At 55.2% G+C, this 27501-nt stretch overlaps 1 protein-coding gene across 1 annotated transcript; it reads right to left on the bottom strand.

Annotated features, from left to right (window-relative positions):
• Positions 1–617: 617 nt before the first annotated feature.
• Positions 618–27501, bottom strand: Tspoap1 (TSPO associated protein 1). Its single transcript, XM_036197781.1, is given in 33 exon segments — positions 618–1782; positions 3546–3607; positions 4221–4325; positions 4543–4614; positions 4703–4806; positions 4982–5014; positions 5386–5457; positions 6151–6319; positions 6941–7092; positions 7196–7295; positions 7887–8174; positions 8176–8730; positions 9258–9440; positions 9881–10120; positions 10205–10570; positions 10876–11027; positions 11170–11994; positions 15960–16069; positions 16352–16467; positions 17561–17733; positions 18256–18460; positions 19005–19025; positions 19406–19456; positions 21195–21299; positions 21537–21659; positions 21819–21908; positions 22155–22238; positions 22326–22403; positions 23649–23834; positions 24381–24560; positions 25097–25225; positions 25446–25553; positions 26241–27501. Coding segments are annotated over 32 exon segments (5532 nt in total). The 5' UTR covers positions 26568–27501; the 3' UTR covers positions 618–1782; positions 3546–3577.

Raw genomic sequence — 27501 nt, 5'->3', positions numbered from 1 at the left:
CTCCTGCCTCTGCCTCCCAAGTGCCGGGATTAAAGGCGTGTGCGCCTTCACACCCAGTGAAACCTCTCGATACTGATCTGTCATTTCTCTGCTGACTTGTGGTACTACTTGAGATTCAGGTTTGCTGCTGCTGAGTATCTAACCCGTCTCTCTGGGATGCAGCAGTGTGTCGAACTGTTCTGCTCTGAGGTTTCTGAACATGAACCCTGCTGTTCATCTCCAGCCTAAGATGCCTGTTTCTTGCTTTCTAATAGGACATGAGGCGCCTGCTCACTGATTGGTTCTATTTTCCTTGGGTCTATTATTTCTATGGATCTTGTGTATGTGGTGGTGGTATGGGGGTGGGGGTGGTTAGTGTGTGACCAGCCCACTATCTGGAAACGGATGCCTTCCCTCTTCTGTTCCCTCTACTCACTTCCCAAGGTGTCTCTCCTCCATCAGCCTACCCTGTCTCACTCACACCTAGCCCAGGGACTCAGGAAGGATGCAAGATCCTGACTAGCTTTTTTGCCTCAGCCACCCTTCAAGGAAAGCTTCTGGGCATGGAAGTCACGAATCCAAAGTCATCGGCATGACCCACCCCTCTGAGGAGCCCTTTGCCCAGGCAGAGGCCGGCATCAATTTTGTGAAAATAGACTTTATTATAATAAAATGTCTTTTTAAACAAATGCCCCCACTACCCCACACCCCTGGAGACCAGGGTAGGGTTGGGGGTCCAATCAAACATCTCCCACCACGGCAAAGGAAACATGCAAAGAGACTCGCCCAGACACAGGGTGAAGGATGGAACAGCTAGAGCTGGGGTGGAGAAACGCCACCCACTCTGAACACGGGACGTATGAAAATAGCTACATCAATCTGTCCTTTCCCTCAGCCCCTGGACCCAACAGGGACTGGAGGAAAACGATGATGCAAAAGAGAAGTTGAATCCAATGAGCAAAATAAGGCAAACCTAACTCCTGCTCTCTGGCCCCTGGTCCCCTGGGTTTGGGAGATGGGATGACAGAGGCCAGGTGGCCTGGGCAGGGAGGGGGTGGAGCACTATGGGGCGGGGTCAGGCCCGCTTTGGCATGGCCTTTCTCCTCCCCTGACTTGTGTGGTGAAGCGGACCGGCGGAGGAGCTGGACTGAGGCACTGAGTATGTACATATATACATGGCTCTGCCCCCTGCCCCAGGGGACACTCCAGTGCAAACGTTCCTTCAGGGGAGGGAAGACAGGGGGAAGACAGCCAGAGCCATTATTAGAGGGGCCCATCTCGGAAGCATGGAAGCCAAGAAAGGACCAGCAGAGCATGACAGGAAAGCAGGAATAGGAACAGGTAGGAGGGCAGACTGGGAAATCCAGAGGTTCGGGTCCAGTCCTGATCTGACAGTGCTTGGTGCTTGGTTACTCTGTGACTCAGCTCCCTCCTGGAAGAGTCTATCTAGAGGACTCCTCACTAAGGATGCATGGAGCCCCACCCTCGCCAGGTGCCTGGATCCCTCTGAGTGTCAGTGTTTGCTCAGAGAATAGGAGTCCTGGACTGGCTGGGCTTCCTTGTCCAGCCACACAGTTGATCTGGGCCTTCCAGGGGCCAATTCTGCCTGCGGGGCCGATGACAGCTTCACTCTTTCCTGGAGCCCAGCTTTTTGAGGAGTTCCTTTCCTTTGGAGAGGAGACCCTGCTTCTTCTCGGCTATGCCCTGTGGCTCTCCCAGTTTGGTCCTGGAGGGACTTCCAGAACTGAGGCCATAGTGACAGCCACGGGGCACCGGAGGCCCGTGGATGGTGCTTCCAGGGTCCTGGAACATAAGAAAGAGGTTAAGGCCAGGGCTGGCTCCCCCCACCATGCTCTTGCTCCTTCGTTCTTCTGTCACAGACCTGGCCACTGTCCCAGACACACACACACACACACACACACACACACACACACACACACACACACATATGCACACGCTCATGTGCACGCACACACACATACACCCTCATGTGCACGTGCGCACACACACATATACACATATACACACGCACAGAGGCACACACGCACACACAGAGACACATACGCACACACATGCACATGCGTGTGCACACACACAGAAACACACATAGAGAGACACACATACACATACACACACAGAGACATTGACACACACGGACACACAACATGGAGGTAAGGGAGATGGTGAGGAGAGCCCTGCTTAAGGAAGGGATCTCATGGGACTCTGCTTTGTCACTGGCCCTGGGTGTACCCCTCTCCTTTCTGGGGTCTCACTGTAAGTACCAAGCTGACTTCCACTTCCCACATGTCATCATCTCTCTGCCCGCGAAGGAAAAGCCAGGACAAAGACATCTAGAGGGGCACCTACAGCCCTTCACAGACAAAAAGAAGGAGCATCCCCACCATGGCAGTGGACACAATGCCCCAGGGGTCTCCAGAGAGCCATGGCCCACTCCACGGAGAGAGAGATTGAGACTCTACCCTCAATGGCGCTGAGGGGGCTCTCAGGCAACCCCCCTCCATCACCTTCTGACCAACCCTTCTCACTGTTCCTTTCGCAAGGCTGAGAGGCGCTGCTCCTGTCTCAAGCCCACCAGGCAGAGCTCTTTGGTGATCTAAGGCTGGGGAATCGGGCAAACAAGGGTAATCACCAGGAAGCTGCTCCCAGCGGAACCTCACCTGGACCTGGGCACAGCCTTGTCAGCTCTGGCCAAACTGCATTTCCTCTCTTCTCTCCCTCCAGCCCCCACTGCTGCCAAGAGCCTGGCAAGCTGCTGGCCAAAACCAACCACAGAGCCCAGATCAGAGGCGCGAGGGGCTGGGTGCACAACCAAACCTGCCGCGGCTGCCACCACTGCGGCCCTGAGTGAGTTGGCAGAGGGACAAAGGACTGCCACAGACTGAGTCTCTGCCCAGGCCAAACGTCAATACATTTACAGCCAAGGCTCACGGCCACTGAGAAGTCCAAGCCTTCCCCAGGAGGGAGAGGTGACTGGGGAAACAAAAGAGGGGTTCACTGAGCCCCAGAGAAGAATTGCTGAGGATGCCTATAGATCTCAACTCTTCAAGCTATCCCTTTTACCCTCTAAGCAGAGAAACTTAGGCAACAGGAATAAAAGCACATGTCTGATAGTCTAAGAGTTCAAATCACAGAGGACCGGGGTAGGAAGAGTATTATTACTGGTGACATTACTGTGTCACCAATAATAATTGCTAATATTATAATACTGCAGCCATATAGTATCATAGTACCACTGAGTCACAACATGAAGGTCACATAATGTTCTATAAGCTGCACGCTACAGAATGTGAGGAGTCAGCTAAGGCATGATGTCATCTGTTAAGATGACATGCCATCCTATGACAGCTAGCTGGCACTGCCCAGGGTAAGGGCAAGGTAGGGAGAGTGGAGATCCTACACCCACATTTGGCTCATGGCAAGATCTCCCTCCCCCATTCCTTGAAGAAAGTGGGAAAGCCAGGTCAACTCCGTTTGAGACAAAGTGTAATTACGGTGAAGTGGGGATGGAGGTTACATGAGACACATGAGACAGTCCCCCCACTTACATGTTGCTCTCTCTACCAATATCTATCTCCATCTAGCACTGGTCTCTTCTCCTCCTCGTTCTCTGAGAACAGGGAACAAAGACAGGAGATGGGTTACCAACAGACCTGCATGCTCTCCATCAGTCACCAAGTAGCCCAGGAACCTGGTGGCTCCTGCTTGACACAGCCTTTGTGTTTGTGGCTACTGCATGGGGTTTCTGGTTGGAGCTTGGTCTCTTGGTGTCCTTCCTGCTCTCTGGGTCTTGATACTTAATTGTATCCCACCCATCCCAAGGAGAGGCATGTAAAGAGAACCCAGAAAGCTGGGCCTTGCAGGCCAACTGGCTTCAAAAGGCACCTTGGAGGCAGGAAGACCTAGCAGGGTGGGAGCATCCTAATGATTGGCTATTGGCAGGGGTCTTTTTCCATGGGGCTCCTCACTTGCATTGGCCCCTGGGTATCATCAGCTGGGTCAGATGGCCTGGGAATCAGAGTCTCTGCCATCACTGATCTGCAGACAGGGGCATATACTAGGTAAGGCTAGCCTAGTAGAACCCTATTCTGCTGGGGCACACACGGTGTTCCTCTGTATCATGGACTCGGCCTCTGAGAATCTCCTGCCATAGCATCCCAGTCCCAGAATACCCAGCAGGGTAGAGATGAAATGCTGAGTTGGTAGTCCAGCTCCTCACTGACCTGACTCTCGGCTTGGGATGTCCCAGACTCCTGGCCACCTGCCTCGGGCCTGGGGCCCTCCAGGAAGTTGGATGGAACCAGGCCCCTTTGTCCATTCAGCTCCCCCTGAGGAGGAGATGCCGATGAGATTGAGACAGAATAAGGTACCAGCTCTGTCCCCTTGACCCCTTGACCCTGGGGAACAGCCTGTGGCCAGCATCACCGCAAGTAACCCAGCTCATCTGTCCATTCTTCTGTCAGGATCTCTCGCCCTAATGCCTGCCTATCGGGTGAACCACAGTATAATGGAGTATACACCTTCCTTCCCCCACAAGGATCTTACATAGTAGAACCCATCGTCATCCATGTTCCCAAACACAGTAATGACATCTCCTGCCTTGAAGGGCAGCTCTGCCTGTGGAGAGAGCAAGAAGCAGATGTCAGACCTGGAAAGGTCTTGTTACTCCACGCCCCAGCTCCGGTCATCATATGAAGGTCCTCACCTCCACGTCCATGTTGGGGGAACTCTCCCGGGGATTGTAGTCAAACGCAGCCACCATAGGTCGGGAAGTTTTCAGAACAGCAGAATGGAGCAGCTTAGGGGGACCTGCAGAGAGTGGGGAGAAGTTGCTCCTGAACCCCTCCACATACTGTCCTCAACACTGAAGCCCCGTGGCCACCACCCCGAGTCCCCCTCCCTTCCACTGTCTTCACTCCCGACAAGTGGGGCCTCCCCACCCCATCTATTTCCCCAGACACCCTGCCCAGAAATGGCTCCTCACCTGGACAGGGCTGTGGTGAGCCTTCCAGCTCCGCTGTGGAGAGAATGTGTCTCTGAATCCTGCCTGCTTTTCCCTCTTTGTCCCGGGCTGGTGTGGGGGTAGGGGCAGACAGGATGCTCACCCTCCCGTGAAGGAGGAGAGATACCCAGAAAGAGTATCAGCACTTTGGTTCAGTACTGAACTGAGACCCAGAGCCAGTAAGCAACATGCTTCAGCGTGCACAGAACTTACAGAGAAGACAAAGACACCCCGCTGGAGTTGGTAGGTGTGGGGGGCAGTCTGCTTCAATCTCTTTAACTGCTCAAAATCCTACAGGTGTCTCTTCAGAGAGTCAAACACCGCCACCCCACCACCCATCCACACAAGTGGTCACAGGTACCGCAAGGTATGGGTCAGGGTCTTACCTTTCTTAGACCGGCGAGGCTTTGGGGGAGGCCCGGTCATATGGACTGAGGAGTATACAGAAGGACCGTTCCCTAATTGAGGAAGACAAATAGATCTAAGAGAAACTGAGCCAGGTGTTGGTGGCGCAGCACTCGGGAGGCAGAGGCAGGTGGATCTCTGTGAGTTCGAAGCCAGCCTGGTCTACAGAGTGAGTTCCAGGACAGGCCCCAAAGCTACACAGAGAAACCCTGTCTCATAAAACTAGAGAGAGAGAGAGAGAGAGAGAGAGAGAGAGAGAGAGAGAGAGAGAGAGAGACCGAGGCAAGAGTCAGAAGAATAGGCCAGCCTAGACTAGAGGCTCTCCCAGGGTTCAGAGTCTTTGCTGTTTTCTTTTGGAGTACTGGGAACCAGATGCAGGACCATGCACACTAGACAAGTGCTCTAAGCCAGGCCCCTGGCCTCTGAGATTTCTGAACTTGTTCCTTTCTTCCTTTTTAGTTTATTTTTTGCATTTCATAGTGAGCTCATTTAAGGGGCTGTACCTTATATCTGCAGTAAGAGCCAAGCTGACCCTCAGGCCCTAAGTTACATCTTTGCAATCTCTTCAATGAGCCGTACCCTGGGGCCAGCTGCAGAAAGGTGGGAGGCAGAGGCAGGCATGCCAGGCCTGAGTGGTTCTACTAAACTCAGGACAAATGAGGCACCTGGAGCCACCCCCCGACATACGAATCTCTTAGGATGGTGCTGGGTTCAAACCAAGGGTGAGGGGCAGCGACAGGTCATACCAGAGCCCTCAGTGAGAACATCTGGGGGCAAGAAACCCCGCTGGAGCAGCTGCTGTCTCCCTGCTGCACTGTCCACAGCCACCTCAGCCACCATGTTGCAGGGGATGTAGCCTACACGGCCTCCACTTTCACCCCGGTAGAAGCCATCCGAATCCTTGTCTCCAAACACCTGGAAGCAAAGACCGGTGGTCTCAACACTAGTTCTGCCCACTCCTTGCACCCAAGCCCTGGGTCCTGGCAGCAGCCCACTAGGAACTGCAGAAGAATTCTGACTTCTGAAGACTGGGACAAAAGAGAGGAGAAACAGGAAAAACTCGGAACTAAGAGGAATTTGAGAAAAGTCACCTCTTCTGTACCCACCCCCAATCTGCCTTTCTATATGGTCTTTGCCTCAGAGCACCCCAGACTGGATTTCTTCAGTGCCAGAGAAAAACGAAATGCTTCCCACCAATACTTGAAAGAATAATAATAATAAAAAATAAATAAATAAATAAAAAGTGCTAATATTAACAAGCAAACAGTCCCACAGTTGACCGTGTGGCAGGAAGAAGTGCAGTGCCACGTGTACCTTGAACCATTCACTCTACAGGCAACTCTGTGAGACAACAGAGACCATTCCCATTCTACCAGAGAGGAACCTGAGGCCCAGGGAGGTCCTACACGGGGCGAAGTAGAAGAAGCAGGGTCCGAATTCCATCATCCGGCTCTAGAAGTTCAGTTCTCTGTCCCTCCCCGCTGCCCTATGTAAGAGGAGTTAGGGGGAGACGAGAGGCTGGCCGGAGTTGATCACCTTGAGGATCTGGCCCTCCCTGAAGGGCAGCTCCTCTTCTCCAGCATCAGGATTGGGTGACATTGATACAGGGTCATAGTCAAACAGAGCCACAAAGACCCGCACAGGTAGGTTCTGATGAGCTGGTGCTTCTGAAGGGCTCCTCTGAGGGGCTGTGGAGGGTTGGGGACAGAGCAGTGACTCCGTGAGCTCCACCCAAGGTGGAGAGAGGCTCCCTTGGACCTGGCCCAGCCGCTGGTGGTATCAGGTGCTCACCCAGCTCGGTGGTACCAGGCCTAGGCATCCGGGCCCCTCTCCTCTGGGGTCCTCTCCGCCCAGAGTTGTCCTTCCCTCTGGACTCCCCAGTTTCTGTGGCCTGCAAAGAGAGGGCAGCAGAGGGCAGAGGTGACATACCATCCCCGTGGTGGCCCACGTGCCCTGGCTCTGGCCCCGGCATCAGCGTAAGCAGCACAGCAGAACAGGAGCACAGCATTCCTCTCCAGGGACCTGGCCCAGCCTCGCTGAGCACCAGACGCCCCCACAGTGGGAGGGCAGGCAGGAGGCCCCAGCTCCCCAATAGATGAGTGCAGAAGGGGCCTGAGGGGGCCAAGGAGAATGTGAGGGGACAGTCTCCCATTGGCATCAGGGCTGGTGACTCTCTGGATATGGCATCACAGTCAAGTGTCCTGAAGTTATAACTAGCTACTCGGAGGAAAGGGCCACCCTGCCCAAGGTGGCATGTGGTGGCCCATAGTAACAGAATATTGTGCATCCCAGTTCCGTTCAGCAGAAGCAGAGAGCGGTGGAATGTAGGTGGGGGGAGACAGGTGAGGGAGCCCAGAGGCCCAGCCCCACCTCTGCTGATGGAGGTGGCAGCGTGGAATGGGAGCGGCTGGTGGGCAGCAAGCAGAGCCGCCAGGCGGCGGCAGGCAGAGGGGGCCACCCAAAGCGGGAAGTGGGCACAGACCCGAGAGGGTGGCTCCAAGGTTCTGCCAGTAGCACAGCGGCCTCTCCGCTCTGGTTCCCCTTTCTCCCAGGCTGGGAGTCGCAGGTAGGGGTTGGACCCTGAATTGCCCTTCAGAGGTCCCCTTGACCTTCCTACAGCTGCTGTGCCCCAGGGCTCCCCATCTGTGGGGTAGCAGGAGCTAGTGATGCCGATACCCCCGCTTCCCGCCTCCTGCTCATCCTCAGAATCATACTCAATGCTGATCTCCAAACACTTTGGAGAGAGGCAGCTGACCAAGCTGGATTCTGGAGGCAGGGCCACGGGGACACCTCCGGGAAAGACCCGGTCGCCCTCTCCCACCAGCCTCCTGTCCAACCCTGATGCTCTCAATCACAGGGAGGCTGCCCCTCTCCCGTGGGGGGCCTGGCCGTGCAGTGGTCTGGGGCCCGTCATTGCCAACAAGACGGCTGCAATGTTCTCGGGGATCCTGAGGTCGCTTGCGGTTTGGGGGTTTCTCGGGGGAGCCACCTCCTCTCCTCCGGCTGTTTCCACCGACTACTCCCAGCACATCCTCCAGGTGCTCCCTGGCCCCGGAGGGCTTGGGAGACAAGGGACACAGGCCAGGTCCCTGGGGCTGACTGCTGTCACAGTCCAGCCCTGGCAATGCAAGTTCGGGCTGGCTAGGGTCTTGGGAAGAGTTGCGAGGCTCTGATTTCTCCTGCCCTTCCTCCTCCTCTTCCTCCTCTTCTTCCTCCTCGGGGATGCTGAACAGCTTCTTCCTGCAGAGCTGCTGGAGAGGCAGCTCCAAGATCTGCTCCAAGATCTCCTCCTCGCTGTCAGTCTCACAAGGGGGGTCGGGCTGGGGCTGGGAGTGGGGAGAAGAGAAGTCCACCAGGAAGATAAGAGGTCCGGGGCCTTTGCCCTCAAATGAGGACATGGGATTGGGGCCACACACCCAGCCCTCCCTCAGCTGCCTGCCAAGAGGAAAGAATCAGAGGGGCAACGGCTGGACTAGATACACACATGTCTGGGCCGAACTGAGGATGACATCGGTCCCTGTCGGGCAGGAGCACAAGGGAGAGCAAGCTGGGATGGTCAGGTAGAGAATTCTCCATCCCCACCCCCCCACCCCCCGGAGTCTCCTAGCACAAGGCTCTGAGAAGGCTTCCCAGGGCTGGGGTGCTACATGTGGGAGACTGGGGGTGGGGAGAGAGTGTAGAAAGTGACCCATCCCGCTCTGCCAGCAGGGCAGAGGTCCCGAGGTTCTTCACATCCACTCTTTAGGATAGGACCCAGGCCACACACCTAGACTTGCTGGAGCAGCTGTCATGGGATTTGGTGGCCCTTGGAGCCTCAGGTCTTGGGCCCACCTGCTCCTCCCCACCCCATTACCTTGGCTCCATTCTCCCTGATGCTGTTGCCAGCAACCTGCTTCTGGGGGGAACAAGGCCCGGAACCCAGTTCCTCTTCCTCCTCCTCTTCCTCTTCCTCCTGGATGTCTGATAAGTCTGAGTTGCGGCCGTGATCTACAAGGGAATTCACCAGGCGAACTCCAAGCTCTGACATATCTTCTTTCTAGCAAAGGCAAGACAGGTACTTATGGCTGGTATCCCGGTACTCTGAAGGGTAAGGGAGGAGTGTGATGGTCCACCTCAACTACAGAGTGGGTTCAGGCCGGGTTGGGCTACAGAATGAGCCCTTGTCTCAAAATAGGAATGTCAAATTAAAAGAGGAGAGGAAAGAAGGAAAGACAGGAAGGGTTCTAGGCAGGGTCAGCGCCAGCCAGAATCAGAAAGGGTCCCTTAACAGAGGAGGAGAGAGCCGTGGCCAAAACACACAATGGTAGGGATGGAGGGTAAGGGGGAGAGTCAAGCAGATGACGAAATAATATATATCAGAGAAGCAGACACGCCACACAAAGGTGTTGGAGCCGGCCAGAGCACAGGACAGGCAGAGGGGGCTGGCGAAGTGTAGGGAGAGGTCTTGATTCTGCACAGCATGACTCCTACCCTTACCTCAGCTCTGAGTTTCAGCCCGGAGCCCAGATCTCCTCCATGGCAGGCCTCAGTACTCGGGGCCTTCTGGGTTGGCTCTCCTTGGGTGGAGCAAGGCATGGGGCCAGTCTCTCCTGAAGTCCACTCTACTTCCTGCTTCGCCAGGGAGGGAGCCAGAGGGCTGGGGCCTTCTCGGCCTGGGGTTGGCTCAATAGCCCTCTTCTCCTCCAAGGTGCCCTGTACAGCTGCCCCAGACTCTTCCTGGAATGGAAGGCGTTGAGCATGAGCCCAAACCCCAACCCTTCCTTCAGCATGCACCTGCTTCCCACCCAACAGGTGAAGCACCTGAGAGCGGGGGGTCGGGGGTTCCTCCTGGGATGCTTCGGACATCTCCATGGGAAGGCTTGCAGGGGGATCTTGATTTCCATGGGGGGCAGGATGCCGGAGGGGAAAGCTGGGATCCCCAAGTCCTGGGGAGACTGAAGCAAGGGCTGTTCTGGCCTCTGGGCTTGGTCGTGGTGAGAGACAGGACACCCTGGCTAGCTGGCAGGCAGGAGCCAGGGCTGGGGCCACAGGGGCCGGGATGGAGTCAGTGGACTCTCCATGGGGTGACGTAGTACGCACAGTCACCTCATGGCAGGCCTGCAGAAGCTGCAGCTGGGACACCTCCACCAGCACACTGCCTGCTGTGGGGGAAGCCACTTCCATAATCTACAGGGAAGAGAGAAAACGGGGAAGAGAATCTAAGAGAGCCGAGCGTGAGGTCAGGACGGCTGGCTACTGGCATTCTGCCAGTGTTTTCCCAAGCCCTCTTCTTGGGTCTCCTGACCACGTGGTTTCAGAGTAGAAGCCATTCAGTCCTCCATGGGCTTCCAAGACCCATGCTCTCCACCAGTTTACAACACGGTGCCCAGAGGCCAGGGGCTGTGCGTCTCTGCCAGGCCAGGAAGATAGGCTTCTGGAAGGACCCACACGCTGCCCCTTGACTTTAAGCAGCTGGCGTCCCCGAGCCATACCTTCTGCCCATCAGCATAGATGGTGTAGCCTGTGACCCGGACACCATTGGAGGTACCAGCAGCATCAATGGTGACAGGGAGCCAGCTGATCATCAAGATTCCAGGAGAGGGTCCTGGTTCAACCTGCACATCCAGTGGGGCATCGGGTAGACCTGGGAGATGTGGGGCACAAGAAAAAGCAATGTAGGGTAGCCACATCCCTGAGAATGCAGACAAAGCCAGTCTCCCCTGCCATGAGCACTCATGCCTGGCTCTCCTGGGTTTGGAGGGACATCATTGTCCACACCAACATACCTGCTGGAAGTGTGGTGAATTGCAAGGTGGCAGCTCGCTGCTCTGGTCTCTCCCAGCCTGGTTCCCAAGGCCCCTGAGATGGGATCTGAGCCTCCACTCGGGCCTGATAGAGCGTGCCAGGCCGCAGGTGACAAAAGGTTGCCCAGTAGGTGCAGGGACGAGCGGGTGGACACTCTTCTCCATTGAGGTAGATGGCGTGGGCCAAGTTGCTGTTCCCCGGTACCCAGGTGATCTCAGCAGATGTGGCTGTCAACCGATGGGTCCGCAGCTGGCTGGGTACCACCCCAGCCCCAGCACCCACAGCCAGGCAACAGCGCAAAGGATCTGAGCTGCCCCTGCTGGTTAGGGCCTGGACAGACACATGGAGGGGCCCAGCTCGCAGGTCCATATTTTCAAGAACAGCCTTGGGGGGCACCCCGGGCCCCAAGGCCTGACGAAGTTCCCCGTTGACAAAGATGTGGAAGCCACGTAGATCTACTCTCTCAGGAGGCAACTCCCAGGCCAGCACCACACTGTGGGCTAACTGCTTGAGGACCGTGAGATGGCGGGGGTAAGGCACAGCCAGAGACTCGCCCAGTCCCTCTGGTGGGGGGCTCAGACTGAGTTCGTCTCCTGCCGCCGCCGCCTCCTCTGGTCTGGGCTGGCTACGTCCCCCGCTGCTCTGGCCCCCACTACTGCAGCCTCCACTCAGGAAGCTGAGTTCAGGGCCTGAGCTGTGTGACAAATCAGCCAGCTCCCGGGGGAGGGAGGTCAGGAGGTCGTCATCAGACACACGCTCTACAAAATTGGAGGGGACCAGGCCCCTTCGGCCATCCATGAGCTCCCCTGGCAGAGGGAGGGCAGGGGGAGGGAAAACAGACAAAGAAGCAGAGAACAGCTCATCCGGTAAGGCATTTTCTCAATGGCTACTTCCTAAGTACCTGGTTCCAGTCAATCTTTACCTGTTGGTGATTTTTTTTTAAAGAGATTATTTATTTATTACGTACACAGAAGAGGGCGCCAGATCTCATTACAGATGGTTGTGAGCCACCATGTGGGTGCTGGGAATTGAACTCAGGACCTCTGGAAGAGCAGTCAGTGCTCTTAACCTCTGAACCATCTCTCTAGCCCTCACCTGTTGGTGATTTTAAGACCGAAGGGCAATCAAGATTTTAACTAGAGAACTACTATCGGCCTTTGTGGGTATAATAACAGGGTTTTTGTCATACAGGACAGAGCCTCTTAAATCTTAATGTGCATCTGAATCACCCACAGCTTTTTTTGAAAAATGCAGATTCTTAATAACTCCACTCTGGGACATACTGAGTTTCGGTGTTTCTAACCAGCTCCTAGGTGATGTTGGCGCCACAAGGACCTATGAGAACATCCACATTCTAAAGCAGCAAATATCTAGGGAAAATGTTATGATGTCCACAATCCATTTTAAACTATTTTTTTGTTTCCCACCTACATACAGATCAAGCAAACATGTCGGGGTGCAGACTGTAAAATCCAGGTGTAGACGTTCATCACACTGGCCTTGATGTTCTTGTTTTGCTTTGTTCTCTTGTGATTTCATGTTGCCCAGGTTAGCCTTGAACTCACTGTGTAGCCCAGGATGACCCTGAGCTTCTGATCCCTCTCCCTCCACCTCACAAATACTAGGATAACAAATGTGCACCACCCATGGTTTTACACAGTGCTGGGGATTGAACCCAGGACTTTGCACTTGGTAGGTAGGTACTCTCCCAAATGAACCACAACCCTAACACCTCTTGATGTAGTCGACATATTTAGAAACTTTCATATTACAAATCTGGGGGGCGGGGGGCTGGTATATGCCTATAGTCTCAGCTCTCCGCAGGTCAGAGGCCGGCAGGTGGGAAGTTGGGGCTAGCCTGGATTACATAGTGGGAATCTATTTCAGGCATGAGGGTGGCTCATCAGTTAAGAGCACTTTCTTGCTCTTGCAGAGGACTCAAGTTCAGTTTCCAGAACCCACCTCAGCTTCAGAGACGGTGGTGTCGTCTTCTAGTCTCTGCAGGCGCGCGCGCGCGCGCACACACACACACACACACACACACACACACACACTCACACACACACACAAAGTATTGAATGTCTTGGGTCATAGGACCCCACCCCCACCCAGTGGAGTAAACAGATGTTGGAGGATAGGAAGCCCCTATCTCCAGTGATGCGGCCACTGGTGAGCTACTCATACACTAGCGGATGGCTTCATACACATGCTCACACCAGTAGCTCTGTTTAAACACACAGTGAAAAGAAAAAGACGTGAAAGTGAGATGGAGACTTGGTAGAAGGAAGGGGGGATTGGTAGGGGTAGGGGAAGGAAAGGGTATGCCCAAAATGTATTGTATACATGTATGACATTGTCAAAGAATATATATGTTAAGATCTGGGTACACATCTGTAATACAGCATGTGAGAAGTGGAGGCAGGAGGATCAGGAGTCCAAGGCCGCCCTGAGCTACAGAACGAACGGATGGGAGGTTACAGGAGATCCGTATCGGAAGGAAGGGAGGAAGGAGGGAAGATGTGCAGCTGTAGTAGATTTTACACAGGCCTGTGGGATAGGGGTGTGGAGCCCCTCAACTTCTCTTTGTAAAAAAAGATACCCACAAAAGAGGGGGGAAAACCACCTCATCAAAGAAGAAGTGACAGAGACGAGAATTTGGGGGGCCTAGAAAGGGTCAGGAGCTCCAACCTTATGCCCAGGAGCACAGCGGGCATCGATCCAGGCAGTGTGCCTTTGTTATGGGTGCAAGCCCCAAAGATGTGATGAGAAAATTTTAAAAACATTTGTCGTGCATTTAAGGGACATCAAAAGAGAAGAAGCGGGGTACATACATGGCTCTTGGGGAGCAGACAGAGGGTGGCTGTAGGGTCTCTTTGTGACAAAGCACAGAGCAGGCCGAGCTGCAGGGTGCCAGGGGATGGATGCCCCAGCAGCACTGCATGCCCCTTCCCCGAGTCTCTTTTCTGCTCATATTAGAAGAAAACAAAAGAACACTTGAAGAAACAACAGGGATTCTCAATAAGTTAATGTCGTGAGGACCATAGTAAGTTGAATGGTGGCCCCCCCAAATAATGGCCATGTTCCCCAATCGCTGGAACCTGAGAACATTACCTAATCTGGTAATACTCCTATTAGATATAACTAAGTAAATATCTTGATCCGACGTTATCTGGGTGGGCCCAAGTATCCTTGTAAGAGACACACAGGAGTGACAGAGAGAGGGAGGCAATGTGACCACAGATGCAGAGACTGGAGTGACGTGGCCACAAAAAGTGAGTCAGAGGCCAGCCTGGTCCATATAGTGAATTGTAGGCTAGCCTGGGCTACACAGTGAGCCTCTGTCTCAAAACAAACAAACAAACATAGTCCTGGAGGTGATGTAAACTAGGGTATAAGATCTGTTTGTGCTTTTGCTGTCCCCTTTAAAAAAAAACTGGTAGTGTGGACCTGGAGAGATGGCCCAGTGGTTAGAGCACTTGCTGCATTCTGCTGGCTACTCTTGCAGAGGACCCAGGTTTGGTTCCCAGCACCCACAGGGTGGCTCACAGCCACCTGTACCTCCAGCTCTAGGGAATCTGATGCCTGCTTCTGTTCTTCTCAGTGCATGTACAGACATGCAGATAGGCACATACACGTAATAAAAAAGTTAAAATTTACATATGTGTGTGTGTGTGTATATATATAATTTATAGCATTTGTTCTCATTAAAACACATGACAGCCAGGTCTAATGGAACAGACCTGAAATCTCAGCTACTTAGGAGGCTAAGTCAGGAGGATTCAAGGCCAGCCTGGATACAGACCAAGTTCAAGGCCAGTCTGGAAACCCTAGTGAGATCCTGGGTTAAAAAAAGAAAAAGAGGGTTGGGTTTATGCTACAGTACCTGCACACACCAGATCCTAGGTGCAAACCCCAGAAACAACAAATAGCAAAACAAACCAACAAATGAAGACACAAATTAAGTACCATTCTCCTGGAAGCCAATAGTCCAGTTCTCCAGCATCTACCCTTAAGGGGACTTTAGCCGTTTGGAATACAAAGGCATGTATCAGCACCCCTAGAAGCTGCTCATAGGGCCCCGGGAAAGGAGTTAGACAGGCTCCAAAGCTCTTGGTGCTCACTCAGATCTGACCCATTTCCTAAATCTCCACACACAGCTGCGGGCTTTGCCGTGCTTCAAGCGCACCTCCCCAATGTCGAAGGATACGGCTCAGAGCACCAGCCGGGGAGCACTCTGGAGGAGGCTCCTGCGGCCACTCACCCCTTCTACAGGGTCTACCAGCTGACCTAGTGTCAGGGACATATCTGCCTGCCACATGCTGAGCCCTGTGGCTCCCTTCAGGACCTGGACCACTTCCCTGAAGCTTGGTCCTGCCCTGGCCCTGAAGCCTACCCACCACCTGCTCGGACCGTGCGGGATCTGAACACGAAGCCCTCCTCCTGGTATCTGACGGGAGTCCAGCACCCAGTGCAGACAGAGGTCTAACCGCAACTGTCATCTGTGCTAAATAATGCCATTCTCTGCTTGTTAGCACAATTAATTTAGTCAAAGTATCCCGAGGCACTCTTTCTAGGATCTGGACTTGTTCGACTTCTCCAGGCCAGTCATGTCTCTTTCCCTGCCGGCTGTCCCAAATCTCAGAGCAGCCCTAGGCTGAGTCTGAAAAGCTGGGGTAGATGGAGTGTGCTGAGGAACAGGACTGGAAGACAGAGGTCTTCAGGGACAGTAAAGCTGGGAGAATGGACAGGGTGATCCCGACCGCGGTCCTACCTTCAAAAAAGCCATCCTCATCCATGTCACCATAGATGTAGATATACTCGCCAGCTGTCAGTGGAAGCTCAGCCTCTGGATTCTCGTTGGGACCCTCGAGGGGGTTGTAGCTGTTGGGAAAATAGCACAGGGGGAAGAACATAGTGAGACATCTCACCTCCATACTCAGCTTCACACAGTCACATATCAAGCCTTTCTGGAGATGCTGTTACTGTAGCATAGCCAAGTAGAGAACTCACGGTACCCACCTTGGCTCAACTGTGCCATAAGCACGGTGTTCAGCCAGGACCCTTGTATCCCCCTCCACTATGTCCAGGGGTCTCCATCTTCATCCATACCTGTCCTCTGTGCATCCCAGTGCTATGAGTGCTGAGTGAACAAGAGGGACCCACCTATAGCGTGCTAGGAAGACCTGGATTCTGGCTCCTCCTGAGGTGCCCTCTGGAGCTGCTGGGAGCAGGGAGACACTGTCTACCTCCAGCTCCTCCACCTCACTGGCTGTGTCCACCTGCGGCAGGAAGAAAGAGTTGGTTCGTCTCCAGGGTCTATGGTCCAAGGCCCAAAGCAAAAGACACTGCAGACAGATTAGCTGGGACTTTTAAGAAGGGAACATAAAACATGTAGTTCAAGGCCAGTGGCAAAAAGGCCTGGCATTTTCTAAACCAGATTTGAGACCGAAGGTCTGTGACACACACAGCTGTCCTAATCTTGGGGTGTGAGGACAACTTGGACCCTTCCCTGAGTGCTGGTTCCAACCCAGGACTCGGGGAACCTGACTGGTGGCCAGGTCAGAGGGGAGCAGGCTTCAGTGACAGTTTGGCTCCCTAAAGCAAAAACTCAGCAAAGCATCTTAATTGTAAAGAGCTGGAAGTAAGCAGGAAGGAGGCCTGGAGACTCCCCTGTATCTCTGCCTTCAACCCCACTGGAACTCACCGGCAGAGCCACTGAGGCAAGCCCAAAGCCAGCACCATCATTCTATCCCGCCAGGGGGCAGCAGAGGCCCGGGGCTGGGTTGTACCACTTTCTGAAAGCCTGGTGAGTAGGCTTGCTCCTGGCCTGCCGCCTCCACTTTGCAGAGTTCATAGGTGATCAGAGGAGCCGTGAGTGAAGCTAGTGATGACTGCAGCTGCCACACGTTGGGCATCTCCTGGGTGGCCCTTGCTGAGGTGTAACCCTCACAACCATCTTACAAGGCATGTTTGTTATCCCCTCCTCCACTCCCCAGGAGATCAAAGCCTTGAGATACCATGAGTGACTTTCCTAAGATAAAGCTGGAATCCGAATCCAGGAACCTGTGCTCTACCTCACACAAGCAACCGCTTCCACCGCGGTGGCTCTTATGAACAGAGTCATCATGAGGATCAGGCGCCAAACTGTCTCCTCCATCCAGCCCAAGACTCTAGGGGCCTCCCTGGACCCCAGAGAGGTGCGGCTGGGTAAGCAGGCCCCGGAGCGCAGGTGCTACCTGAGTTCCTGCCCACAAGAGGAACCCACAGGCCCTTCTCTGTGCCAGCTTGGGATCAGTGGCCACCTAACTCCTCCCACCTCTGCCCCTTCCCTAAGCCAACACCCAAGTCCAAAGTCGCTGGGCCAGCACTGACCTCTGGTGTGGGACATGACTTGAGGCTGTTGTGGATGGACTCTGAGCGAGATGAGTTGGAAAGAGACTCCACCTTCTTAGCCGTCCTTCGAGGGACTCCAGTAGGGGCAGCAAGAGCAGGCTCAGAAGATTTGGGGGTACAGCGTCCTGGGGAGCCCGGCGGGAGGTCAAGGTCTAAAGAGAAGATGCCAAGAGGGCTTGGGATCTGTGGTCTGAGGAGGGACTGGGGAAGTAGGGGGAGCTTCTTGGATATGGGTGTCTGGCCTTTATACCCAGATTTCCTAACAATAAGGGAAATATTTGGGGGAGAAACTCACTGTGATTCATATCTATCTGAATCCTCGGAGCATTGATGAAGTGTATTGAGTTCTTCCTGCTAATGGCTCCGGAAACTATCTCTTAGAGAGGTTAAGCAACATGCTACCTCCAATTGGCTGGTAAGACAATAGAGCTAGGACCACCAGATCTGACTGACCTTTAGTTCTCGACTCTTCCTAAGACCCTGATACTGACTGGTAGGGCCCAACTCCCAGTTCGAGGCAGAACAGAGGCCTCAGATCTTGACTTCAATTAGTATGTCTTTAACTTGCTGCGTGACTTTGGATGACTGGCTGGCCTCTAATCTTGAACGCCTTGCACTATACAAAAACCCCAGATCTGAGGATTCCGGACCAAGGTCATTAAGGGAAACCTTACCTTTGGGGCCGGACCCCTGGCAGGGCTGTGGGGTAGAGCAGCAGCAGTGGGGTGGAGGACGGTCTCCAAGGGCACTACAGCCCAGGGCGGAAGTAAGCAGGTCCAGGGGGCCTGGGTGCAGACGGAAGGCCTGGAGCTCCTGTGCCAGAAGGCTGAAGCGCTCAGTTTGGCTGCGGCACTGACCCTCAAGCTCTCGAACCCGGGCCTGAAACATGACCTATTGTGATTTACCAGGCCTAGCAGAGCTGGTCAGCGCTAGCCAGCTCCACATAGGCCCACATCAGACTTTAGTTTACACATATGTTCCCCACTCCCCCAGCCTGAGCACCAGCCTAGGGCACCGACTCTCAGACCCAGGCTGGGGCCACTCTTGCCTCAGAATACTTTATAGGCCAAAGAGACTTCCTCAGCCCACCACCACCAACACTCAGGAATGTTCTTAGCTCTGGCCTTTGTTATTCTCCCATAGGCATGGCCCTGTCCTCAGAGAGGTGGGCGAGAAGTTCCATGGGAAACTAGGGGTCTAAGTCAGCAGGAGGGAAGGCCCTGTGTCTGCCAAGCTCAGCCGCAGGTTTGGGATGAGGGGACAGCCCACGTGTCCTGTAAGCTCTCCAGATGTCTGTGGAGTTCAGGTCTGCCATCAATGATGGCCCCTCTATGGGACATCAGAGTTAGTCCCTGAGGGAAGAGATGAGAGGTTTGGGGAGGGGGGAGGACACCAGGAGGTGGAAGGCATATGAAGACTGTACCTGCATGGAATCCAACGTAGACTGGTAGGGAGGAAAGCACAGAGAAGTCAGAACATGTACTTCTATGGGTCCATAACCCAGAGACGGAGGGAAGCCAGGGGTCTCTGACAGATGGATACCACCCTGGCAGTGCCCTGAGCAGATGCAAGGATATGAAAAGGACATTTCAAGGTAAAAACAGCCTCTGAGGTGAGGTGGGTGGCAGTGGAGGGACTACTGCCCAGACTCAGGAGCCCTGCCCCTAAGTGCGCCAGCCTAGAAATAGGCCAACACTAAAGGGGGTTCGGCCCAGCCTCATTTACGGTCCCTCCTTCTGCTATCTCCCGCTCCTATGCACCCCAAGGCCCTGTGCACCCCAAGACCCTATACACCCCAAGTCCTTATATACCCCAAGGCCCTACCTCCAGCAACTGCACAGCTCCTTCATGTTCCCGCCTGGCTTCTGCCTGCGCCTGCAAACGGGAAGACATGCTGGAAGGAAGGGATGCTCAACAGGACCGGGTGGAGAGTAAAGGTGTGTGAGGGAGGAAAGGAGGAAGGGTCTGGGGAGCCAGAGGCCAGAGGGCTTCCTCCCACCTGGAGCTCTGCCTTAAACAGGAAAGTGGGAGGGACGAGAAGAGGTGGAGCCAGCTGCGGTTTCTCTCCCTGGACATCCACCCTTCTGGAGGATGGACCCTACCCTACCTATCTGTGGCTCTTTCTGAGCCTTTTCTCTGCCCCCTGTCTTCTATCCCTTGGAATGTCAAGGCACCCCTGGACATAGGCCTCTCTGCAGTCTTCTGGGCATTGGTGACCCCAAATACCCCCAAGGGCAGCCACCTCATAGCTCCAGACCTATGCCCAGTCGTCTGGGATGTGTCCGTTTAAATGTTTTATCATACTCCCTCAAACTTACCAAAAACAGAACTTGGAACTCAAGGTGCCCTGTCTCCCAGAGCCAATGCTCTGTCCAGGTGAGTTTTTGTCAACTTGAAAGAGGGACTCTCAACTGAAGGATTGCCTTGACCAGAGCGGTCTGTGGGCATGCCTGTGAGGTACTTGTCTTATTTGCTAATTGATGTGGGAAGGCCAAGCCCACTGTGGGCGGCAGCATTCCTAGGCAGGTGGCCTTGGTCTGTATAAGAAGGCTAGCTTACACCGGGCAGTAGTGGCGCACACCTTTTATCCCAGCACTCGGAGGCAGAGACGGGCGGATCTCTGTGAGTTCAAGGCCAGCCTGGTCTACAGATCCAAGACAGGCTTCAAAACTACACAGAGAAACCCTGTCTCAAAAAACAAGAAGAAAAAAAAAAGCTAGCTTAGGGCCAGGTGTGGTGGTGCACACCTTTAACCCCAGCATTCTAGAGACAGTGCCAAGAGGATCTTTGTAAATGTGAGGCTATCCTGACTTAGAGTATTCTGGGCCAGCCGGGTAATGTAGTCAGGCCATATTAAAAAAAAAAAAAAAAAAAAAGGGAAGAAAGAAAGAAAAGAAAGCTAATCAAGTACAAGACACCGAGAAAGCCAGAGAGAGCCAGTAAGGAGTGCTCCTCCACAGTTCCCGGTTCCTGCCTGGACTCCTCTGAGCGGTGAACTATAACCTGGAAGTGTAAACCGAAATGAACTCTTTCCTCCTCCCCTAACTTGCTTCTGGTTATGGTGTTTATCGAAGCCACAGAATAGACTGGTCTGCCTTCACCCTTCACGTGCTGGGGGTGGGGATGGATGAAAAGCCTCCTTCTCCCCAGGGTTCAAAGAGGCAAGGAGCGGCACAGAAGAGACCCCGCCATTCTATCCCCGACTCTATTTCCAGTTCTCTCCCACTGTCTCTTGCACTTCCTGGACTCCTGCTGCAGCCCTGACATCTTACCTGCCACCTGCTGGATGGCATTCCTCGGACCCATCCCACCAGCCTGATCTTGTGACATTCTGAGTTCTCATGTCACTCCTGTACAGAATCAATCTTACTTTTCTACCTTTTGTTTTCCGAAACACGGTCCCACTACATCACCCACTCTGGCCCCAGATTCGGGATCTTCTGGTTGGTCGCTTGACTGGTCGGGAACCCATATTTCATTCCCCGCTGTCTCCTCAACACTTAGCATACAGGAGTGGGTAGGCCAAGCATGCTTGTTGGAGGAGTGAGCGGCAGAGCTGGGGTTCAGCCGCCCAATGTCCCCCCTTCCCCCCCCCCCCGGCTCCTGCCCCCACCTGCTGCAGCCTCTGGACCTCCTCCTGCTTCTCCTGCAGGCTGAGCCTAGCCTGTTCATGCTCCACCTCCAGCTGCTGCCGCCTCTGGGCCACCTCCCGCATGTGCTGAAACACAAGACTGTGGGTCAAGGTCAGAGCCTCCCACTCTACCTTGTCCACAGAAGACAGAAGACCAGGGAACCTCAACTACCATCTGCTCCGCAGGCCCCTCTGTCACAAAGAAAACCCAGGCTGGAAGTGACGAAGGGCTGGTGGCCCCAGAACCCCCTCAGGCCCTGATGCTCCTCCACACACACTCGACTTGTCCCACCTTCTCCTTAGCCACCTCCAGGAGCCTCTCACCTTCAGCACCTGCTCCAGGCTCTCCAGCTTGCTTTGCAGGCCCTGGCTTTTGCGAAGGGCTGAGTCCCTCTCCTGCTTCACACCCTGGAGCTGTCCCCTCAGCTCTGCATTCTCCCACTCCACCTGGAGAGGGGGCACGGGGTGGGGGTGGGCATGTGTGAGTTTTGTCCCACCTGCAACGTACCACAGGGGAGCAGCTCCCTTCAAATGACACCCCAAGAGGAGGCCTTCGGGCCTCACTGGGGTGCAGCTCTCTCCAGGGAAGCGCGGCAGAAACTGTACCTGCTCCTTCTCCGTGGCTCTCCCACTGAGCCGGGAATTCTCTTCCACCAGGCGGGCATTCTCATTCTGGGCTGCCCTCAGCTGTAGTTCCTGTGGGGGCCCGAGGTCAGACAAGCTCTGAGGAAAGGGCTAGAACTCACTTTTCTGGCCCTCTCACATGAAGGACCCTGCCCTCCCAGGCAAGGCCTCCCATGGAAACCTGCAGTGGCCAGGAAAGGAAAGCTTCAGAACAAGAGGAAACTGGTGTTCCTGGGTTTGGGAGGCTGCAAGAGGGGCTGAGGGAGCCGGCCTGGGAGAAAGAAGGGAGCTGGTTTCTAGGCGGCCTTGGGAGCTTACCAGTTCCTCACATCGCCTCTGTTTTTTCCGGGCTTCCTGCTCCAGGCTTTCACATTTCTTTCGCTTCTTGCTGAGCTCAGACTCCTGTGGGGGTCAGAACCAAGGTCTTCTCATGGGGAAAGGTAGAGCTGCCCACAGTAGGCTGCCTCCAGCCCTCAACCTAGGACTTACCAGCTGCTGCACCCTTTGCTGTTTCTCTGGTTCCCCTAGGACCACCTGTGGGCTGTCCACATCATCCTGGAGTACGGCCTGTGAATACCCAGGGGAAGGGAGATGGTACCGGAGAGCAGCCTGCCCCCGGCCAGCCTACCTTATGGGAAGATCTCACCTCATGACCAGGTCAGCAATGACATCTGAGCCTATGGGTGAGGGGTGCTGTCTGCCCATCCTTCCCAATATCTCCAGCTGACATAGAAGGATAAAGGTTGCACCCCTGTATCTATGAGCCATAGTGCTATGAGATCTCAGGCCCCACGTGTGCCCTGGGAGATGGGTCCTTTATCCAGGCCAAAGCTTTCCCTTTTTAGCTTTCAGCAGCGCCCTGCTCTGCACTCAATAACTGTCCTGGGTGTCCTTCCGTGACTAGCAGAGAACTGGAATCTGCTTGGATCCTCAGAGAGATATATGTATGTGTGTCCCTAGAGCTAGGGTTCTGGGTCATCCTGTCTGGGCTTGGCCTTGAGTAGTGTAAACCTAGCCAGACCTCCTTGGCTTCCCCCAAGCCCACCCTCATCAGTTTCCCATTTATTCCTGAGAACTTGGGAGGACAGATCTTGATGGGAGGTGCCTCTTCCTCCACAGATCAGATTGAGGGGCAGAGTCTGAGCAAGCACCATCACCCCTTCCTGAAGCCCCACCCCGGGAGGTTTATGTTACTATCAGACCCCTCCTCTCCCCGCCCCCCACCAGGCTTCTTCCCAGGAGGCTGATCTAACGCTGCCCACCCAGGATGATGGGAGCCAGGGCCCTAGATTCCCGGGTGGAGGGTGTCCAGGCCCTCTGGACTGGAGCTGCCTAGCCCCTGCTCAATGAAGGTCGCCCATACCTGGAACTGAGTCGAATGCACCGCCCCCTAGGGTAACCCGGGCCAGGCCTGGCCCTCGGGCAGACGCTGAAGGGGGCGTCCCCTCTCTACCGCAGCTGCGGGAGGAGGCAGCGCCGGCTGGGCCCCGGGCGGCTGCCAGGGTAACCAGGGATTTGCGGCTGGGCCGTACCATTAGCGACACCGCAGGGGCGGCCAGGCTGGCCCCTTGGGGCACAGGCCTGCGGAGGGAGGAACCCCGAAACCTCCAGGGGTAGGGCGCGGCGCAGGTACGAGCGCGGGAGTCTTGGACAAGTCCCCGCTCCCTGGTCGGGAAGGCTCTCTAGACCCTGGGAGAGCGTGCACGTCACCACGGGGGTCCCCCTCTGAGCATCGTGCAGGGGGAGATCCCCGGATTGCCCCGACCCGGCATCTGAGCACACTCACACACCTGCCCTTGCGCAGGCGCTCACCTCTCCCGGGGCCCCCGGGGCCGGCGCCCCTACTCTGGAAAGAGCAGTGGGACCCGGGGACCGGGCTGGCCGGAGCGGCTCCCGCAGGTTGCGCAGGGCGATCTGCCTCTGCAGCCGCAGCACCTCCCGTTGGGACTCGCGTAGCAATCGTTCGAAGTCCCGCAAATGCAGCCACTGGGGACCTTCCTGGGGTGGGGCGACCAGGAACCGAGTCAGACCCAACCCCTGCCTGGCCCCTGATCATCTCCACCTCTCCACCATACCGGATCGGTTCGGATGCGCGGGAAAGTGCGCATCTCCCCATGCATATATGGTTGGTCATATAAGCATGAGTATGCAGCCACATGCCTCCCCTGGCTCGTGGGCAGACATTCACAGCAACTCGTTCACTGGGCGCTCGCAGTGGGCCTGCACTGTGCTAAATGCTTGCGTGAACACTCCTTCACACAAGTGTGAACTATGTGTGGATTCCTACAGTCAGATCCACTGGCACACAGCTTCAAGCTTGGAGCACAAAAATGTCCAGGTCTGGGACTCACGGCTCCACCCACTTCGGTTCGGTCGCCTTCTCCCCTCTCCCACCTGGGCCGTTGCCAGGGGAACCTACTCTCCTGCAGCCGCCACCTCTCCGTTTCATTTGCATCTCATTAACATCTGGTCCACATCCCACACTCTAAGCAGACATCCTTGTGTAGGATCGAGCAAGAAGAGAAGCCCAGGCCCCCTTCGCACCTTGCCCACCAGAGTAAGTCTGGCCTGCAGCTCCCTGCACTCCCGCTGCAAGGCAGCAATCTGTTTGTCCTTGGCCAGCAGTGCACTGGCTGTCTCACTGAGGTCCCGGGCTCGCTGGCGGGCTAGGGCCTTACGACATAACTCCAAACTGGATCCAGGTCGGGGCACAGGGGCACTCACCTAGCCAGAGGAGGGGTAAGGGCAGTGATCATCTGAGGGCTGGGGGCACACCTCCCACTCCTTATCTCCCAGGGGAAGAATTAGGATGAAACCGAGTCTGGGGCATCAGAGGAAGTGTATCCTCAATGAACCCCCATCCTGAGTCCCCAAGCAGGATCGAAAGCGTTAACTCTAAGTCTAGGCTCAGAGTACACTGTTAATTCAGGGCTGCCACTATGATGGGACTTCTCCCCCGCCCCCACTCCAGCTCCATACCCCAGAGGAGCTCAGCAGGAGGCTGCAAACAGCCCCAGCTCGTGTTAAGCCAGAATTCTGCTCCCTGACTGCTCAGGAGCCTCCCCCATTGCACCCCTTTTCCCCTGAGAGCTCCAGACACCTCCAATCTCAATCCAAGCCAGCATTCGTCCTTCTTACACGGCCCCTGGACTCCTGCTTTCCTGGGTAATAAGTCTATGACACACAAGCCCACTCCCTGTGGCCCAGACGAGGTTCTCTTCCCGAGTCACCCAAGCCCCTACCCAGCAGTCTGTCCTCACCACCCTCATGTTGGTCTCCTGCAGCTTCTGGGCCCTCTCCTCCAGGCGCTTGGCAATGACCGCCAGCTCTGCGTTCTTCCGCTTGAGCCGCCGTACCTTCTCCTCCGTCTCGGGGAAGCTGCTTTTTCTCTGACAAGGGGGGGATCAGCCAGAATTGGACTGTGTGGGGAGCACCCCACAGACCCATTACACTAGAGCCTGGTCACACAGTGAGATCCTCGGCGGTACTAAGCAAGGGTCTTCTGGGTGTGGGGTACATGATGATGTCTCCCTTGGGTACCTCCCTCCTTGAAGAGATGTTTATGGGGTGATCAGGGTGCCCATGGGGACCCCACTCTCCAGGCCTCACCAGCATCTGGTTTTCCTCCTTAAGGATGGTACAGCGTTGCTGCAGCTCCCCTAGGGCCCTCAGCAGCTCCAGATTGGACCTGACCCCGAAGCCCACGTTGGACTTGGCCTGTCAAATGGGGAAGGACCGGTACAGTGCCTCAGAAACCTACTCAACCTAGCCAGGGTCCTCCATGTGAAATATCTCCCCTCTACAGTCCACGGAGCTAAGAAGGTTCTCTCTTATGTCCCAGGCCTTTAGAGAAGGGTACTACCGGGACCTAAAGAGAAGGAGCATCCAGTTCTCCATGCCTTCAGTGGCAGCCCTGCACCACCACACACCATTCTGGGGGCATTTCCTGCTGTTCCTCTATCCTTGCCATTCTGCCCATATCCTCCTGGGTAATGCCCGATCAAGACCCCTTCCCCATCCCTCTAGACATCCTGGGTCCATGGAGTCCCCTGCCCTCCCCTAAAGTCCTGCTTCCTCCATCCTCTTCAGTAGATCACTTACACCCACCCACTATGATCTTCCTTGACTCAGCCCAGCACTGAGCCCACCTCCACACCCCCAACATCCCCAAGACCCCCTGAAAAAGACAGGCTCGTGGAAGAGGGCACCTAGCATAATCAGAGATTATATTAGATACGTGTACACACACCGAGGGGCAGGGACAGAGGGACACAGACTGAAGCCACTGAGATTCCAATGAAGCAAGGACAGATGATCACATAGTCAAGACTCACAGACAGAGACAGGCAGTGGGGCTACAGGTTATGGCTGACCAATCTTGCAGCCCTCCTCAGCCTCCCTTACCTTATAAGCCTGTGTTTCCTCATCCTCTAGCCCAGAGCAGCTGTGTCCAGGGCTCTCTGCTTGCTGTCCCAGCTTAGGCAGCCCAGTCTCGGTTCCTTCAGGGTCAGTATTCCCAACAAGCCCAGGGCTAAGGGCTCCCTCAGGCTCGGAACTCTCTTCAGACCTCAGTCCTCTAACCTGCAGAGTTGTTGGAGTACCCGCCATGCTTGGAGCTGCATCTCCAGGTTTGAAACCCTGGCCCCGAGTCCAGCACTGCCAGGTAGGCAGTGTCCATGGCTCCATGGCTCCAGGGTCTCCAAGCTGTGGAAGGGTTGTCAGTTGTTCCATGGTTTCCACAAGGGTCCCCAGAATCTGGACCTGGGGACATCACCCAGCCAAGTGGGGAGACTGACAAGGAGGTTCATGCCAGGCTAGACCCTTGTCCCTGTAAGCATTTGGCTTCACCGAGGCTCCATCGGAGAGGTTGGCTGAGCTCTTCCCACCCAAGAAGGAGGCTTCAGAAGGTCTCAGGGTGGCCAGAACGGAGCTGGGGGTATGTCAGGTATGTTTACTCATGGCTCTGTGTGTATAAGAGTGTGTAGGGAAGCAAAGGTGTCTCCTGTGGAGGGGAGCGAGGGTGTGCAGAGGCCACCACCAGCAAAGCCTGGCTGGCTGAAGGTATGTGTGTGTGTGTGTGTGCGCGCGTATCCAGGTCTGTCCCTGCAGGTCAATGATGTCTTATATGTGTTTGGAGGATGGGTACCCCCACTTGTGTGTGTTAAGGAGGGTGGTGCTGTGTGTCACTGTCTGTGTCTATTTCGGAGTTACCAGTGGCTCCTGCGTGGGGTGGGGGCTGTCTGTATTGCAGGGCTGTGGCAGTGTGTGATGCTGTCGCTGGTTCTGTCTCAGTGTGCCAGTGTGCTATAAAGCCCTGCGTATCCGTAGTGGTATCTGTCTGTCAGTGTCTGGGAGTCTGGCCATCCATCATGACCCTCAGCCTGGATGAGGTCCTCAGGAGTTGCTGGGGGTGATCCCCAGTGGTCCAGTGTGGTCCTTTATCTCCAGCTTTTCTCTCCGCTGCCGCTGATCGCTTGCTTGCTGGGTGGCGGGGCGGTCCTAAGGAGGCCTGGGTCGTTGGGCTGCTTGCCTCATAGTCTCGGCCCCAGCTAGTCTCAGCTCGAGGGACTGCAGGGGTCCCTCACGGTTCCAGAGCTCCCCAAATCAGATGGTGGGCACGAAGGAAGGCTGAGCCTCAGAATGGGGTGGGGGGGAGCAGGGGAGA

The sequence above is a fragment of the Onychomys torridus genome, chromosome 8 (assembly GCF_903995425.1).
Source record: "Onychomys torridus chromosome 8, mOncTor1.1, whole genome shotgun sequence".
In the NCBI taxonomy this organism is placed as follows: Eukaryota; Metazoa; Chordata; class Mammalia; order Rodentia; family Cricetidae; genus Onychomys; species Onychomys torridus.
This window is presented reverse-complemented; position numbering and strand designations above follow the sequence as displayed.